This window comes from Oncorhynchus masou, chromosome 17 (assembly GCF_036934945.1).
Source record: "Oncorhynchus masou masou isolate Uvic2021 chromosome 17, UVic_Omas_1.1, whole genome shotgun sequence".
Lineage (NCBI taxonomy): Eukaryota > Metazoa > Chordata > Actinopteri > Salmoniformes > Salmonidae > Oncorhynchus > Oncorhynchus masou.
The window spans coordinates 43,663,814-43,683,968 of record NC_088228.1 but is presented as its reverse complement, the minus strand read 5'-3'; the positions used below and the strand labels follow the sequence as shown (position 1 = coordinate 43,683,968).

The 20,155-nt window shown below is 43.9% G+C and overlaps 1 protein-coding gene across 1 annotated transcript in view; it reads right to left on the bottom strand.

Annotated features, from left to right (window-relative positions):
- LOC135558282 (uncharacterized) overlaps positions 1-20,155 on the bottom strand; it is a 70,264-nt gene that overhangs the window by 46,710 nt on the left and 3,399 nt on the right. Inside the window, exons 2-7 of the mRNA XM_064991998.1 lie at positions 19,650-19,707; positions 19,024-19,111; positions 18,534-18,910; positions 18,225-18,353; positions 17,987-18,142; positions 9,425-9,547 (exon numbers count right to left, since the gene is read on the bottom strand). Of these exons, the coding sequence (XP_064848070.1) occupies positions 9,425-9,547; positions 17,987-18,142; positions 18,225-18,353; positions 18,534-18,910; positions 19,024-19,111; positions 19,650-19,707 (931 nt within the window). The remainder of the gene's footprint in view (positions 1-9,424; positions 9,548-17,986; positions 18,143-18,224; positions 18,354-18,533; positions 18,911-19,023; positions 19,112-19,649; positions 19,708-20,155) is intronic.

Below are 20,155 nucleotides of genomic sequence, written 5' to 3'. Positions count from 1 at the left end.
CCTCAACAATCAGAATGAGGACACCTCAACAATCAGAATGAGAATGAGGACACCTCAACAATCAGAATGAGGACACCTGAGCAATCAGAATGAGGGCACCTCAGCAATCAGAATGAGGACACCTCAGCAATCAGAATGAGGACACCTCAGCAATCAGAATGACACCTCAACAATCAGAATGAAGACACCTCAGCAATCAGAATGAGGACACCTCAGCAATCAGAATGAGGACACCTCACCTATCAGAATGAGGACACCTCAGCAATCAGAATGAGGACACCTCAGCAATCAGAATGAGGGCACCTCAACAATCAGAATGAGGACACCTCACCTATCAGAATGAGGACACCTCACCAATCAGAATGAGGACACCTCACCTATCAGAATGAGGACACCTCAGCAATCAGAATGAGGACACCTCAACAATCAGAGTGAGGACACCTCAGCAATCAGAATGAGGACACCTCAGCAATCAGAATGAGGACACCTCAGCAATCAGAATGAGGACACCTCAACAATCAGAATGAGGACACCTCAGCAATCAGAATGAGGACACCTCAGCAATCAGAATGAGGACACCTCACCTATCAGAATGAGGACACCTCAGCAATCAGAATGAGGACACCTCAACAATCAGAATGAGGACGCCTCAGCAATCAGAATGACACCTCAGCAATCAGAATGAGGACACCTCAGCAATCAGAATGAGGACACCTCACCTATCAGAATGAGGACACCTCAACAATCAGAATGAGGACACCTCAGCAATCAGAATGAGGACACCTCACCTATCAGAATGAGGACACCTCAGCAATCAGAATGAGGACACCTCAACAATCAGAATGAGGACACCTCAACAATCAGAATGAGGACACCTCAGCAATCAGAATGAGGACACCTCAACAATCAGAATGAGGACACCTCAGCAATCAGAATGAGGACACCTCAGCAATCAGAATGAGGACACCTCACCTATCAGAATGAGGACACCTCAGCAATCAGAATGAGGACACCTCAGCAATCAGAATGAGGACACCTCACCTATCAGAATGAGAATGAGGACACCTCAACAATCAGAATGAGGACACCTCAACAATCAGAATGAGGGCACCTCAGCAATCAGAATGAGGACACCTCAGCAATCAGAATGAGGACACCTCAACAATCAGAATGAGGACACCTCAGCAATCAGAATGAGGACACCTCAGCAATCAGAATGAGGACACCTCAGCAATCAGAATGAGGACACCTCACCTATCAGAATGAGAATGAGGACACCTCAACAATCAGAATGAGGACACCTCAACAATCAGAATGAGGACACCTCAACAATCAGAATGACACCTCAACAATCAGAATGAGGACACCTCAGCAATCAGAATGAGGACACCTCAGCAATCAGAATGAGGACACCTCACCTATCAGAATGAGAATGAGGACACCTCAACAATCAGAATGAGGGCACCTCAGCAATCAGAATGAGGACACCTCAGCAATCAGAATGAGGACACCTCAGCAATCAGAATGAGGACACCTCAACAATCAGAATGAGGACACCTCAGCAATCAGAATGAGGACACCTCAGCAATCAGAATGAGGACACCTCAGCAATCAGAATGAGGACACCTCAGCAATCAGAATGACACCTCAGCAATCAGAATGAGGACACCTCAGCAATCAGAATGAGGACACCTCAGCAATCAGAATGAGGACACCTCAACAATCAGAATGAGGACACCTCAGCAATCAGAATGAGGACACCTCAGCAATCAGAATGAGGACACCTCAGCAATCAGAATGAGGACACCTCACCTATCAGAATGAGGACACCTCAACAATCAGAATGAGGACACCTCAGCAATCAGAATGAGGACACCTCAGCAATCAGAATGAGGACACCTCAGCAATCAGAATGAGGACACCTCAGCAATCAGAATGAGGGCACCTCAGCAATCAGAATGAGGACACCTCAGCAATCAGAATGAGGACACCTCAGCAATCAGAATGACACCTCAGCAATCAGAATGAGGACACCTCAGCAATCAGAATGAGGACACCTCAGCAATCAGAATGAGGACACCTCAGCAATCAGAATGACACCTCAACAATCAGAATGAGGACACCTCAGCAATCAGAATGAGGACACCACAGCAATCAGAATGAGGACACCTCAGCAATCAGAATGAGGACACCTCACCTATCAGAATGAGGACACCTCAACAATCAGAATGAGGACACCTCAGCAATCAGAATGAGGACACCTCACCTATCAGAATGAGGACACCTCAGCAATCAGAATGAGGACACCTCAGCAATCAGAAAGACACCTCAGCAATCAGAATGAGGACACCTCAGCAATCAGAATGAGGACACCTCAACAATCAGAATGAGGACACCTCAGCAATCAGAATGAGGACACCTCAGCAATCAGAATGAGGACACCTCACCTATCAGAATGAGAATGAGGACACCTCAACAATCAGAATGAGGACACCTCAACAATCAGAATGAGGGCACCTCAGCAATCAGAATGAGGACACCTCAGCAATCATAATGAGGACACCTCAACAATCAGAATGAGGACACCTCAGCAATCAGAATGAGGACACCTCAGCAATCAGAATGAGGACACCTCAGCAATCAGAATGAGGACACCTCATCTATCAGAATGAGAATGAGGACACCTCAACAATCAGAATGAGGACACCTCAACAATCAGAATGAGGGCACCTCAGCAATCAGAATGAGGACACCTCAGCAATCAGAATGAGGACACCTCAGCAATCAGAATGAGGACACCTCAGCAATCAGAATGAGGACACCTCAGCAATCAGAATGAGGACACCTCAGCAATCAGAATGAGGACACCTCACCTATCAGAATGAGGACACCTCAGCAATCAGAATGAGGACACCTCAGCAATCAGAATGAGGACACCTCAACAATCAGAATGAGGACACCTCAGCAATCAGAATGAGGACACCTCAGCAATCAGAATGAGGACACCTCAGCAATCAGAATGAGGACACCTCAGCAATCAGAATGAGGGCACCTCAGCAATCAGAATGAGGACACCTCAGCAATCAGAATGAGGACACCTCAGCAATCAGAATGACACCTCAGCAATCAGAATGAGGACACCTCAGCAATCAGAATGAGGACACCTCAGCAATCAGAATGAGGACACCTCAGCAATCAGAATGACACCTCAACAATCAGAATGAGGACACCTCAGCAATCAGAATGAGGACACCACAGCAATCAGAATGAGGACACCTCAGCAATCAGAATGAGGACACCTCACCTATCAGAATGAGGACACCTCAACAATCAGAATGAGGACACCTCAGCAATCAGAATGAGGACACCTCACCTATCAGAATGAGGACACCTCAGCAATCAGAATGAGGACACCTCAGCAATCAGAAAGACACCTCAGCAATCAGAATGAGGACACCTCAGCAATCAGAATGAGGACACCTCAACAATCAGAATGAGGACACCTCAGCAATCAGAATGAGGACACCTCACCTATCAGAATGAGGACACCTCAGCAATCAGAATGAGGACACCTCAGCAATCAGAATGAGGGCACCTCAGCAATCAGAATGAGGACACCTCAACAATCAGAGTGAGGACACCTCAGCAATCAGAATGAGGACACCTCAGCAATCAGAATGAGGACGCCTCAACAATCAGAATGAGGACACCTCAACAATCAGAATGAGGACACCTCAGCAATCAGAATGAGGACACCTCAACAATCAGAATGAGGACACCTCAGCAATCAGAATGAGGACGCCTCAACAATCAGAATGAGGACACCTCAGCAATCAGAATGAGGACACCTCAGCAATCAGAATGAGGACACCTCAGCAATCAGAATGAGGGCACCTCAGCAATCAGAATGAGGACACCTCAGCAATCAGAATGAGGACACCTCACCTATCAGAATGAGGACACCTCAGCAATCAGAATGAGGACACCTCAGCAATCAGAATGAGGGCACCTCAGCAATCAGAATGACACCTCAACAATCAGAATGAGGACACCTCAACAATCAGAATGAGGACACCTCAACAATCAGAATGAGGACACCTCAACAATCAGAATGAGGACACCTCACCTATCAGAATGAGGACACCTCAACAATCAGAATGAGGACACCTCAACAATCAGAATGAGGACACCTCAACAATCAGAATGAGGACACCTCAACAATCAGAATGAGGACACCTCAACAATCAGAATGAGGACACCTCAACAATCAGAATGAGGACACCTCACCTATCAGAATGAGGACACCTCAACAATCAGAATGAGGACACCTCAGCAATCAGAATGAGGACACCTCACCTATCAGAATGAGGACACCTCAACAATCAGAATGAGGACACCTCAACAATCAGAATGAGGACACCTCACCTATCAGAATGAGGACACCTCAACAATCAGAATGACACCTCAGCAATCAGAATGAGGACACCTCAGCAATCAGAATGAGGGCACCTCAGCAATCAGAATGAGGGCACCTCAGCAATCAGAATGAGGACACCTCAACAATCAGAGTGAGGACACCTCAGCAATCAGAATGAGGACACCTCAGCAATCAGAATGAGGACACCTCAACAATCAGAATGGGGACACCTCAACAATCAGAATGAGGACACCTCACCTATCAGAATGAGGACACCTCAGCAATCAGAATGAGGACACCTCAGCAATCAGAATGAGGACACCTCACCTATCAGAATGAGGACACCTCAGCAATCAGAATGAGGGCACCTCAACAATCAGAATGAGGACACCTCACCTATCAGAATGAGGACACCTCAGCAATCAGAATGAGGACACCTCAGCAATCAGAATGAGGACACCTCAACAATCAGAATGAGGACACCTCAACAATCAGAATGAGGACACCTCAGCAATCAGAATGAGGACACCTCAGCAATCAGAATGAGGACACCTCAGCAATCAGAATGAGGACACCTCAGCAATCAGAATGAGGACACCTCAGCAATCAGAATGAGGACACCTCACCTATCAGAATGAGGACACCTCAACAATCAGAATGAGGACACCTCAGCAATCAGAATGAGGACACCTCAGCAATCAGAATGAGGACACCTCAGCAATCAGAATGAGGACACCTCAGCAATCAGAATGAGGACACCTCAGCAATCAGAATGAGGGCACCTCAACAATCAGAATGGGGACACCTCAGCAATCAGAATGAGGACACCTCAGCAATCAGAATGAGGACACCTCAGCAATCAGAATGAGGACACCTCAACAATCAGAATGAGGACACCTCACCTATCAGAATGAGGACACCTCACCTATCTGGTTAAACAATTGCTGAGGTGTGCTCATTCTAATTGCTGACTTACAGATCTTTCTAAAACTATGCAACATTACCATTTATTGTTTATGGCTATCTCATGAAAAATAATTACGGTTGGGTATATCTATTTAGGCGGAAATCAACATTCTGCCCTGTCATTCAACTACAAACAAGAGACAACGCTTTCTCTAAAACACACATACTAAACAGACAAAACAAGCTCTCTCTCAAGGACACACTAGAGAAGCTGAGAGCATGACACCAGGGGCGGCCCTAGTTTATGGAGACCCTAAGAGAGATTTGGTCAGGGGTATGGGCACGTTTATTTGAATATTTAAATATCCAAATGGACGTTAGTATTAGATTGCTTGGGAGAGTATAAAATTACTTATATGACAGAGCCTACATGGATACATTCAACATTTTAATGACAGTTTTTATGAGTGCACCCCATACAAAAGACACACTGGTAGCTGATACACTTTCCACACGTGTAGCTTTTTGTTATTGTCAGGCAATCAAAGCAGCGCAACAGTTAGAGGCTCCATGTGTGGCATCTGAAGTGGGAGATTTCTAACTGATGCAAAATGTAATCAACATTCTGGAGTTCAGTTGGCTCAATGAGGCTACAATGATCAGCCAACAGGAAGGCTGTTGTTTCATTACAGTTGTTGTAGACAAGGACAGGAAGTGCAGCAAAATAGACTCAATTAGCCTTGCTACTTTAGCTAGCCAGCTGGCTTACTTAGCTGGCTACTGTAGCTAGCTAGCTTCTTTACAACGCTTGAATGCAGTCAATACAGGCAATATCAGATGGTATGACAGACAAACTTGTTGCTACCAACTAGTGTGAATCGGTATGGCTATTTTCCCTCTCTCTCTTTCCCTCCACGCCAAACATAGACTGTCACACACACCGGCCACTGCTCCTCTCTCAACATTCCTCCACCCTTCTGCTGAAACAAGCAGAGTGCAGCGCACCGACTCTCTGTCTCGCTCGAGAAAGTGCCCATTTCAATTTCACAATTCTTTATTATTGATATTATTTAAATAGTGAAATCATTTCAAAATGCCCATTCCTAGTTTGGTGCCCCCCCCTCGCGGTAAAAAGATGTAGTGGTCCCCCTCTTGACAGCGGAGAGTTATTTCCTGCAATTCTACTCATTGTGCCTTGGGGCGGACAGAACATTTAGCCTTGGGGCAGACAGAACATTTAGCCTTAGGGCAGACAGAACATTTAGCCTTGGGGCAGACAGAACATTTAGCCTTGGGGCGGACAGAACATTTTGCCTTGGGGCGGACAGAACATTTTGCCTTGGGGCGGACAGAACATTTTGCCGTTTCAAAGCAAATTTCCTGCAATTCTACACATTTTGCCTTGAGGAGGACAGAACATTTTGCAGTTTTTAAAACTAATTTCATGCAATTCTATTCATTTGTCCATGGGGCCGAGAGAACATTTTGCAATTTGAAAGCTAATTCTAAAATGTCCCATGACTTATGCCATGCTCATGTGATATCTGAGGGAGAGTGACCAACAAAATCATTGGGGGCCCCCTGGAGGTCAGTGCCGGTAATGATTACTACAAGGTGTAGATAATTGGTAAATTAGTCTAGCCAGCTAAAACATCTTTAGGTGACATGGTCTAATTGAGTGACTGTCAGTGACTGACATTACAAGAGAAAAACTACTGACGCTTTACCAAATTTAGAAGTTGCACCTTGTTGATTCTACTATTCTAACTCTTAGCAGTAAGTTGAGACCTCGAGTTCCTAAAAAAATAATGAAAATAAAATTAAATGTTTACATTTTTGGGGGGTCGGGGGCCTGTAGCCCTGAGGGGTAACCTACGAAGCAAGCTAGATCTACTCAACGTTTTCTAAAGCTAGCCAGCTTCAGTAAGCTTCACATTCCAGGTCAGGCTTCGTCTGTACTACGATGGTGGATATTGCCTGTCCTCCTTCCGCTAACTCTAGCAGGCTTGGAACTGCACAAGCATGTCACACATGGCTCGTCGAATGCAGAACTTTATTGAGATGACGCTGAAACATCAATCCATGGGCGGGTCAGTGACACAGTTTCATTCGTGCCTAAATCAAAATGAAAGAAAATATATCTTTCAAATTCAGCAGACTATGGTGCGAAATATTATTTTAGAAGTTCCGTCTCTATTTTATTACTCATCGTTAATGCCGTCTTTGGTGTGCTTATCAATGCACAAATTCTCCTCACTCCCATCTATATATTATTTCATTAAGTCATACAAAAGTGTTACATTGTGTGAAGTTTAAAATGCATTTTGTCATTACTAAATGTGTAATATGATTTACAGTATTTTAACATTGCAATTGAAAAAAAAATATATATAAAAAATCAATAAAATATTTAATCAGTTGTCTTCCTCAGATGAAGGGGGTGGTAATGCAATCTTTGCAAGAGGGAGGGAATCTGATTTCATTGGTCTTCAACTCATGGCTCAGACATTTCATTCAGTTCAGTTAGCCCTGAGTTAGCCTGCCCTGGAGCAGAAGAGTTCTGAAGGAAATTTACCTGGCTTAACGGTGAGCCCCTTTTGTATGATAGGTTAAATTTAGAGTTGACCAAAGTTACTTCGCTAACTCCTTAAACCTTTTTCTTAGGATACCCCTCTGGGTGACATGACACATACACACACACACACACACACACACACACACACACACACACACACACACACACACACACAGTTGTATTTAATTCACACAAATAGTGCATATGCTCACATCCACATATATTCACAAACACACACTATTATACACATTCTGTTAAAATACAGTGTACTCAAACACATACATACAGTAGAAAATAAGTAGAGCATATACAACACAGACACACACCCACTGCAAAGAAAACATTGTTTACTTAGTCCAAGGTGCTAAAGGAGCTCCTTAAACTTGACCCCCAAAAAACATCTGGGTCAGATGGTTTAGACCCTTTCTTCTTTAAGGTTGCTGCCCCTATCATCATCAAGCCTCTCTCTGACCTTTCTAACCTGTCTCTCCTCTCTGGGGAGGTTCCCATTGCTTGGAAGGTAGCCACTGTTCGTCCTTTATTTAAAGGAGGAGATCAAGCTGATCCGAACTGTTATAGGCCTCTCTCTATTTTGCCCTGTTTATCAAAAGTGGTGGAAAAACATGTCAAAAATTAACTGACTGGCTTTCTTGTATGCAGTCTGGTTTCTGCTCAGGTTATGATGTGTCACTGCAACCTTAAAAGTCTTAAATGATGTCACAATTGCCCTTTATTCTAAGAAATGTTGTGATGCTATTGTTGTTGACTTGGCCAAAGCTTTTGATACGGTAGACCATTCCATTCTTGTGGGCCGGCTAAGGAGTATTCGTGTCTCTGAAGGGCCTTTGGCCTGGTTTGCTAACTACCTCTCTCAAAGAGTGCAGTGTGTAAAGCCAGAACATCTGCTGTCACCAAGGGTTTACCCCAAGGCTCGAACCTAGGCCCCACGCTCTTCTCAATTTACATCAACAACACAGCTCAGGCAGCAGGAAGCTCTCTCTATCCATTTATATGCAGATGATACAGTCTTATACTCAGCTGGCCCCCTCCTGGATTTTGTGTTAAATGCTCTACAACAAAGCTTTCTGAGTGTTCAACAAGCTTTCTCTGCCCTTAACCGTGTTCTGAACACCTCCAAAACAAAGGTCATGTGGTTTGGTAAGAGGAATGTCCCTCTCCCCACCGGTGTGATCACTCCCTCTGAGGGTTTAGAGCTTGAGGTAGTCACCTCATACAAGTACTTGGGACTAGGGCTAGAAGGTACACTGGTCTTCTCAAATCAATCAAATCAAATCACATTTTATTAGTCACATACACATGGTTAGCAGATGTTAATGAAAGTGTAGCGAAATGCTTGTGCTTCTAGTCCTGACAGTGGCGTAATATCTAACAAGTAATCCAAAAAATTGACAACAACTACCTTATACACACAAATCCTGCTTCCTGAAGTCCACGATCATCTCCTTTGTTTTGTTGACGTTGAGTGAGAGGTTATTTTCCTGACACCATATTCTGAGGGCCCTCACCTCCTCCCTGTAGGCCGTCTCATCGTTGTTGGTAATCAAGCCTGGCACTGTAGTGTCATCGGCAAACTTGATGATTGAGTTGGAGGCGTGCATGGCCATGCAGTCATGGGTGAACAGGGAGTACTGGAGGGGGCTCAGAACGCACCCTTGTGGGGCCCGAGTGTTGAGGATCAGCGGGGTGGAGATGTTGTTTCCTACCTTCACCACCTGGGGGCGGCCCATCAGAAAGTCCAGGACCCAGTTGCACAGGGTGGAGTGGAGACCCAGGGTCTCAAGCTTAATGATGAGTTTAGAAGGTACCATGGTGTTAAATGCTTAGCTGTAGTCAATGAACAGCATTCTTACATAGGTATTCCTTCTTGTCCAGATGGGATAGGGCAGTGTGATGGCGATTTCATCGTCTGTGGACCTATTGGGGTGGTAAGTAAATTGTAGTGGGTCTAGTCTCTCAAAGCCCTTATTGATGACAGAAGTGAGTACTACGGGGCGATAGTCATTTCGTTAAGTTACCTTAGCTTTCTTGGGAACAGGAACCATGCTGGCCATCTTGAAGCATATCTAGGCCGGCAGCCTTGCGAGGGTTAACGCGTTCAAATGTTTTACTCACATTGGCCACGGAGAACGAGAGCCCACAGTCTTTGTATAGTCCTCAAAGCGCACAAAGAAGTTGTTTAATTTGTCTGGGTGCAAGACATCCTGGTCCGCGACGGGGCTGGTTTTCTTTTTGTAATCCGTGATTGACTGTAGACCCTGCAACATACCTCTTGTGTCTGAGCCGTTGAATTGCGACTCTACTTTGTCTCTATACTGACACTTAGCTTGTTTGATTGCCTTGAGGAGGGAATAGCTACACTGTTTGTATTCGGTCATGTTTCCGGTCACCTTGCCATGATTTAAAGCAGTGGTTCGCGCTTTCAGTTTCGCGCGAATGCTGCCATCAATCCACGGTTTCTGGTTTGGGAATTTTTTTTATCGTTGCTGTGGGTATAGCATCGCCGATGCACTTTCTAATGAACTCGCTCACCGAATCAGCATATTCGTCAATGTTGTTGTTGGACGCAATGCGGAACATATCCCAGTCCACGTGATCAAAGCAGTCTTGAATCAGATTGGTCGGACCAGCGTTGAACAGACCTGAGCGCGGGATGTATGTATGTATGTATGTATTTAATTACACTTAAGATTACCTGGGGTAACAAAGTTAGAAATAATAGATAAAGAAACAAAATACTGCATAGTTTCCATAGTTTCCTAAGAACGCGAAGCGAGGCGACCATCTCTGTCAGTGCCTTCTTCCTTCTGTTTCTGTTTCTCTCAGCACTTATCAAAGCTGCAGGCTAAGGTTAAATCTAGACTTGGTTTCCTCTATCGTAATCACTCCTCTTTCACCGCAGCTGCCAAACTAACCCTGATTCAGATGACCATCCTACCCATGCTAGATTACGGAGATGTAATTTATAGATCGGCAGGAAAGGGTGCTCTCGAGTGGCTTGATGTTCTTTACCATTCGACAATCAGATTGGCCACCAATGCTTCTTATAGGACACATCACTGCACTCTATACTCCTCTGTAAACTGGTCATCTCTGTATACCCGTCGCAAGACCCACTGGTTGATGCTTATTTATAAAACCCTCTTAGGCCTCACTACCCCCTATCTGAGATACCTACTGATACCTACTCCACATACAGCACCCGTTCTGCCAGTAATATTCTGTTAAAGGTCCCCAAAGCACACACATCCGTGGGTTGCTCGTCTTTTCAGCTCGCTGCAGCTAGCGAATGGAATGATCCACAAAAAACACTCAAACTGGATAGTTTTATCTCAATCTCTTCATTCAAAGACTCAACCATGGACACTCTTACTGACAGTTGTGGCTGCTTCGCGTGACGTATTGTTGTCTCTACCTTCTTGCCTTTGTCTGTGCCATGTGTTGTGCTGCTCCCATGTTGTGATGCTACCATGTTGTTGTCATGTTGTGTTCCTACCATGCTGTGTTGTCATGTGTTGCTGCCATGCTATGTTGTTGTCTTAGGTCTCTCTTTATGTAGTGTTGTGGTGTCTCTTGTCGTGATATGTGTTTTTTTTTAATCCCAGCCCTTGTCCCCGCAGGAGGCCTTTGGTAGGCTGTCATTGTAAATAACAATTTGTTCTTAATTAAATCTTCTTAGTGATCAAATTCCGTTAACGGGATCGATTTGACAAAATCCGGTGAGCGCCAAATTCAAATTAAATGACTATAAATATATTATAAAATATTCAAGTTTCATGAAATCACACATGCAATACACCAAATTAAAGCTACACTTGTAATCCAGCCAACGTGTCAGATTCCAAAAAGGCTTTACGGCGAAAGCAAACCATGCGATTATCTGAGGAGAGCACCCCACCAAACAAATACATGACATTCATATTTCAACCCGCCGGGCGCGACACAAAAGGAATAACAATATAATTAATGCCTTACCTTTGAAGATCTTCTTTTATTGGCACTCCAATATGTCCCATAAACATCACAAACAGTCCTTTTGTTCGATAAATTCCGTTGTTATATATACAAAATGTCAATTTATTTGGCGCGTTTGATCCAGAAAAATACCGGTTCCAACTCGCGCAAAGTTACCTGTAAACTTGTTCCAAACAACTTTCCAAATACAACTTTAGGTATTTTTTTACGTAAATAATCTATCAAATTTAAGACGGGATAAACTGTGTTCAATACCGGACGAAAACAAAGTGGAGCATGCTTTCAGGTCGCGCGCCTCTAACAAAGAGTACACTTCACCCGACCCTACTTCTTCATTACACAAAGGAAAAACATCAACCAATTTCTAAAGACTGTTGACATCTAGTGGAAGCGATAGGAACTGCAAGCAACTGCCTTACAATTCTAGATTCTCATTGCAATCCCATTGAAAAGAAAGTGACCTCAAAAATCAATATTCCTGGATGGTTTGTCCAAGGGGTTTCACTTGCCAAATAAGTTCTGTTATACTCATAGACATCATTCAAACAGTTTTAGAAACTTCAGAGTGTTTTCCATCCAAATCTATTAATATATGCATATCCATAGCTTCTGGGCCTGAGTAGCAGGCAGTTTACTTTGGGCACGCTTTTCATCTGGATGTGAAAATACTGCCCCCTATCCTTAAGAAGTTTGAATTGACTAGTTAAATAAAGGTTAAATAAAAATAAATAAAATACTTTACACAGCTCTGTCAATCTACCAAACCTGTGACCAAGCAGATTACAATCACCCTGTTTGTGCTGTGCAAATGCGCGTGAGCATGCGCACACACGCAGACAAACACACACACACACGCGCACACACACACACGCACACACACACACAGGCACAAACACAGACAGGCACAAAATGCGCGCACACACATTAAGAGAAAACAGGTAGGACTGCCAAACACACACACAGACACACACAGTAAGAGAAAACAGGTAGGACTGCCAAACACACACACAGACACACACAGTAAGAGAAAACAAGTAGGACTGCAAAACACGCACACTAAGAGAAAACAGGTAGGACTGCCAAACACACACACAGACACACACAGTAAGAGAAAACAGGTAGGACTGCCAAACACACACACAGACACACACAGTAAGAGAAAACAGGTAGGACTGCCAAACACACACACAGACACACACAGTAAGAGAAAACAGGTAGGACTGCCAAACACACACACAGACACACACAGTAAGAGAAAACAGGTAGGACTGCCAAACACACACACAGACACAAATAGTAAGAGAAAACAGGTAGGACTGCCAAACACACACACACAGACACACACAGTAAGAGAAAACAGGTAGGACTGCCAAACACACACACAGACACACACAGTAAGAGAAAACAGGTAGGACTGCCAAACACACACACAGACACACATAGTAAGAGAAAACAGGTAGGACTGCCAAACACACACACAGACACACATAGTAAGAGAAAACAGGTAGGACTGCCAAACACACACACAGACACACACAGTAAGAGAAAACAGGTAGGACTGCCAAACACACACACAGACACACACAGTAAGAGAAAACAAGTAGGACTGCCAAACACACACACTAAGAGAAAACAGGTAGGACTGCCAAACACACACACAGACACACACAGTAAGAGAAAACAGGTAGGACTGCCAAACACACACACAGACACACACAGTAAGAGAAAACAGGTAGGACTGCCAAACACACACACAGACACACACAGTAAGAGAAAACAGGTAGGACTGCCAAACACACACACAGACACACATAGTAAGAGAAAACAGGTAGGACTGCCAAACACACACACAGACACACATAGTAAGAGAAAACAGGTAGGACTGCCAAACACACACACAGACACACACAGTAAGAGAAAACAGGTAGGACTGCCAAACACACACACAGACACACACAGTAAGAGAAAACAAGTAGGACTGCCAAACACACACACTAAGAGAAAACAGGTAGGACTGCCAAACACACACACAGACACACACAGTAAGAGAAAACAGGTAGGACTGCCAAACACACACACAGACACACACAGTAAGAGAAAACAGGTAGGACTGCCAAACACACACACAGACACACACAGTAAGAGAAAACAGGTAGGACTGCCAAACACACACACAGACACACACAGTAAGAGAAAACAGGTAGGACTGCCAAACACACACACAGACACACACATTAAGAGAAAACAGGTAGGACTGCCAAACACAGACACAGACACACACAGTAAGAGAAAACAGGTAGGACTGCCAAACACACACACAGACACACACATTAAGAGAAAACAGGTAGGACTGCCAAACACACACACAGACACACACAGTAAGAGAAAACAGGTAGGACTGCCAAACACACACACAGACACACATAGTAAGAGAATACAGGTAGGACTGCCAAACACACAGGAAAGTTTGATCTTTATCATTGTCCCTCCATTACCCTCTTTCAGTGCTGCCCACACTATACACACTATTTCCATCTGGTTACAAAATTATATCAGACCCAGGGCACATAATGAGTTATGGTATCTGACCTTCTATTCATGTGGACAGGTAAGGTCAGTAGAGCACACTGGGCTGGAAATAGTGATAAAGATCAGGCTCGAATTGCTCCCTACACACTGATCTCAGATCAGTTTCAATGGTTAAGATTAGTATTGAGGTGAGTGTGATCTGATCGTAGACCTGTGTTTAAGGGGGGACTTCAACCCGGAGCGTTACAGATCTACTCTTCCTCTGACATCAAACACAGAGCACTGAGCAGAAGGAGTAGCTCCCTCTGGTGGGTAAATGAAGGAACTGACAGGTTCAAATTTCTGCCACACAGCATGAACACCGTAAACCCAAAGGCAAATGTAACTCAAACACGTCTAGTAAAATAAACACAAAGTCATTATTACTTCAAATGTGTATGTGATACCGACTCAGAACTAAATGAGAAGTTAAATCAACTCTATTTTTTAAGTTATGACAACAAATACACTTTTTTCCCAGTATGCACCACTGCAGGTTAATTCTTTGTAATTGTTTATAATATCGCAAAGTTTGCATGAGTGACTGATTTATCAATGTTATGCTACACAAAGATAAATAACATACTTATAGACATAATGTGGCCTGTAAACCATGAGTTCTGGCCATTGTATTAGGATTAAGCCTCAAAATTTAGGAGATATGTAATGTATTGTCATAAAGAGTTTAATAATGATACATTTTCCTAGGAGCTCACTTGTTGAAGGCCACAGGGACTGAAAATGAATAAATTCAACAACCATGTCCCTGTCACTAACCAATATAGTCGAGATTAGTACGTAACTCTACATGGACGCTATTGACCAATAAACATTCACGTGGGCGTGGTCTGGCTCAAAAATGCATGTAAATCAGTTAAGGATATTCATATGGTAACACAATTTGGTACACATGTTGCAAACGCTGTCAAGACTCAACATGTGCAAGACAATTCATTCCGGCCACACGGTGGCAATTTAATGGGCACATATTTTTCTATCTTTTAATCTCTGAAATTTGGTTCACATGTTGCAAACGCTGTCAAGACTCAACATGTGCAAGACAATTCATTCCGGCCACACGGTGGCGATTTTGTCTCTTTTAATCTCTGAAATTTGGCACACATGCTCAGGTATATGAGTCTAGCTAACCCACGCGATATCTCAGACACCACTGGCCCGATGTAGACAAAACTTGGGTGAACGATGTGTCATGCTACAGAGATCCGTCAATTAACAAAATGACATTGATTGGCCCAAGGTGGTGCTGCATCATTCGTGGGTTACTACATGTTTACTGTTGCCTTTTTTAACTCTTATTATTATCTATCTACCTATCTACCATGTTTACTGTTGCCTTTTTTAACTCTTATTATTATCTATCTACCTTCGTGCACATATCAGCAGTTGAAGTCGGAAGTTTACATACACTGAGGTTGTAGTCATTAAAACTCATTTTTCAACCACTCCACACATTCATAGTTTTGGAAAGTCGGTGAGGACATCTACTTTGTGCATGACAGAAGTCATTTTTCCAACAATTGTTTACAGACAGATTATTTCACTTATAATTCACTGTATCACAATTCCAGTGGGTCAGAAGTTTACATACACTAAGTTGACTGTGCCTTTGAACAGCTTGGAATATTCCAGAAAATTATGTCATGGCTTTAGAAGCTTCTAATTTACAACATTTGAGTCAATTGGAGGTGTACTGTGGATGCATTTCAAGGCCTACTTTCAAACTCAGTGCCATTTTGCTTGACATCATGTGAAAATAAAAAGAAATCAGCCAAGACCTCAGAAATAAAATTGTAGATATCCACAAGTCTGGTTCATCCTTGGGAGCAATTTCCAAATGCCTGAAGGTACCAAATTCACCTGTACAAACAATAGCATGCAAGTATAAACACCATGGGACAATGCAGCCGTCATACTGCTCAGGAAGGAGACGTGATCTGTCTCCTAGATATGAACGTACTTTGGTGCGAAAAGTGAAAATCAATCCCAGAACAACAGCAAAGGACCTTTTGAAGATGCTGGAGGAAACAGGTACAAAAGTATCTATATCCAGAATAAAACGAGTCCTATATCGACACAACCTGAAAGGCCACTCAGCAAGGAAGAAGCCACTGCTCCAAAACCGCCATAAAAACTACGGTTTGCACTACGGTTTGCACTACGGTTTGCAACTGCACATGAGGACATATATGTTACTTTTTTGAGAAATGTCCTCTGGTCTGATGAACCAAAAAAAGAACTGCTTGATCATAATGACCATTATTATGTTTGGATAAAAAGGGGGAGGCTTGCAAGATGAAGAACACCATCCCAACCATGAAGCACGGGTGTAGCAGCATCATGTTGTGGGGGTGCTTTGCTGCAGGAGGGACTGGTGCACTTCACAAAATAGATGGCATCATGAGGGTGGAAAATGATGTGGATATATTGAAGCAACATCTTAAGACATCAGTCAGGAAGTTAAAGCTTGGTTCCAAATGGACAATGACTTACGGCTGACAAAATGGTTAAGGACAACAAGGTCAAGGTATTAGAGTGGCCATCACAAAGCCCTGACCTCAATCCTATAGAAGATTTGTGGGCAGAACTGAAAAAGCGTGTACGAGCAAGGAGGCCTACAAACCTGACTCAGTTACACCAGCTCTGTCAGGAGGAATGGACCAAAATTCACCTAACTTATTCTGGGAAGGCCTTCCAAAACGTTTGACCCAAGTTAAACTACCAAATACAAATTTAAAGGTTAAAGGCAATGCAACCAAATAGTAATTGAGTGAATGTAAACTTCTGACCCACTGAGAACGTGATGAAAGTAATAACAGCTGAAATAAATTATTCTCTCGACTATTATTCTGACATTTCACATTCTTAAAATAAAGTGGTGATCCTAACTGACCTAAGACAAGGAATTAAATGTCAGGAATTGTGAAAAACTTGAGTTTAAATGTATTTAGCCAAGGTATATGTGAACTTCCAACTTCAGCTGTACCTCAAATACCTCATACTCCTTCACGTTGATTTCATACGGGTACCTGTATATATATATATATACCTGTATATAGCTCTCTCTCTCTTGTGGAATGGACTGTGGATCTGTCTTCGTTTGTATGCTCTTCACATGCAATATCTCAGACAGCACTCGCCCAATTTTGACGAAAATGTGGGTGAATGCCATAGAGATCCGGCATTTACAAAATTATATTGATTGGTCCAAGACTTGTAGTATTTAACTGAAATGTGTCACGTAATAATATCATGATATCTCAATTGGCGCTGCATCATTCATGGGGGGCGACATGTTTACGGTTGCCCTGTTTAGTTTTGAGTCAGTACCACATAAACCTTAACAATAATAATAATGACTTTTCATTGACTTTGAGTTCAACTAACTAGAAGTATTTGAGTAAAAAATGCATTGGCGTTTACAGTGTGGGGTTGGCAGTGTACACAAGCTGGTGAAGAATTACAACAATCCTGAGTCTCTGTCTATGAGTGTCCTACAGGGGGCGTACATTAGGGAAGACGTGCAGGTGGAATGGACCCAGCTGTTTCTGTAGAAACTCCTGGCTGCGGGGCAGTGGAGGGGGCAGGGCAGAGGGTGACTCTCCCACACTTGACTGGCCATCTGACTCTGCATTCCCGTTCTCCTTCTTGGTTGCCTTGTCCACCTTAATCAATTGTATTTCATTAGAGTACGAATTCAAACAGTATAATGCTGTTCCACGACTCCATTGTAAAAACACTGTTTACCTTCTTGACCTTCCGTATGGAGGCGTACTCTGCCGTTACGGAGTCCTGGGGGGCCAGGGAGGGCAGGGCCGATCCGTTGGGCCCCTTCCCTCCTCTGCTGCTACCATTAACAGCTCCTCTGGCATTTCCCTGAGGGATACAGACACACAAACACGCAGTTGGAAGGTACTTCCATTGGGCCAATAAAAGAAAAGCAGAATAACAAAATGAACAGCTAACATTTTTACGGGTCGGCGGTCACAATATAAAGTCAATGATGACGCGATGTCAACACTTCTATTGCATTGCTTTCATAGCATAAATACGCACATTCCCATTCCTGTTTCTGTTCCCATTGAGGACATCGTCGGTGCGGGTCCCGTTGGGGCTCTGTGAGGTCCTCGGTGTTGCTGGGGTGTTGGCTGATGTGGGTGGGGGAGCTGGGGGCACCGTGTCAACCTCTCTAACCCCTACACTCTCATACAGCCCATTGTCAAAGCTGCGGACGGGTGAGTTCCGGGTCCCCACCTCAGTGTAGGTGTGGTCTCTGACCCCCTCTTCTCCTCCCCTCTGGATGTTTCCCTCCCCCTCGGGGCTGGTGGGGATCTGGGGGAGCTGGCGGACAAGGGGGGGGCGGAGGTCAGAGGTGGAGCGATGGCTGTGGAGGAGGAGAAGGTCCATACTGGCAGGACGGTTCTTACCCCCACCTTGACAGAGAGGAGGGAGACTTTTATCATCAGGACATTGTTACATGGTTTCCATTTCACCAATGTACCGGTTGTTTTCTAGTTGTTGGCAGTCTATTGGTATTGTTACTCACTGTTGCCGTTGCGGGGCAAGCGGTTGATCTCATGCAGCCTAGTGTCAGATTTACTGATGGAGCTGTTCTTGGGCTGATGGAGAGCACCCTATACAGAGAGCATATATACTGCTCAGTCTGATGTACAGTCACTGGGTGGTGCTGAACTCTGAGGAAAAAGGCTTCCAAAAGCGTTCTTCGGCTGACCCCATAGGAGAACCCAGTTTGTTTCCCGGGTAGAACCCTTTTTGGTTCCAGGTAGAACCCTTCAAATCAAATTGTATTGGTCAGATACACATGTTTAGCAGATGTTATTGCGGGTGTAGCGAAATGCTTGTAAGGGCCTCTATAGAAAGGGTTCTACATGGAACCAAAAAGAGTTCTTCAAGGGTTATCCTACAGGGACAGCCAAAGAACCCTTTTAGGGTTTAGATAGCACCGTTTTTTGTAAGAGTGTCGATATGTTTGACATTTCTGCTGCTATAAATGAGGGGATAATATAGTAGATGTATGCCCAGGTGGTGGAATGAGTTCTCAGTGTCTTGTTCAAGGTAGTACTAGGTAATTTATTGGATGGGCCAAAACAAATGACGGTAAAGGGATGATAAAGAATAACAGATGTATAAAGGCTAATATAAATAAGTCACCAGGTCTGCTGAGGAGTCCTTCTCTCCATTGGCCGGAGGATGCTTGGTCTTGTTTTTCCTGAGGACACATGAAGGAGCAGTTATTATTAACTATGTCGCTGTTGAGTTTCACTCAAGAGAGAAGTAAATATTCCTCCATGGTTGCGAACATTTCCACACGTCACTAGGGGCCCCTTGGGAACGTTGTATCCATGGGGGACTGTTGATAGGGCGAGCCGTGTGATGCAGGTGTGCTGAAGACAGCAGTAGGTGACTTTAGGTGAAACAGATCTCAATACTCATGTGTGGCTTCCTCTCCTCATCTCCTGCTCTAGACCTGCACCGATCTGATCTCAATACTCATATGTAGCTTCCTCTCCTCATCTCCTGCTCTAGACCTGCACCAATCTGATCTCAATACTCATATGTGGCTTCCTCTCCTCATCTCCTGCTCTAGACCTGCACCGATCTGATCTCAATACTCATATGTAGCTTCCTCTCCTCATCTCCTGCTCTAGACCTGCACC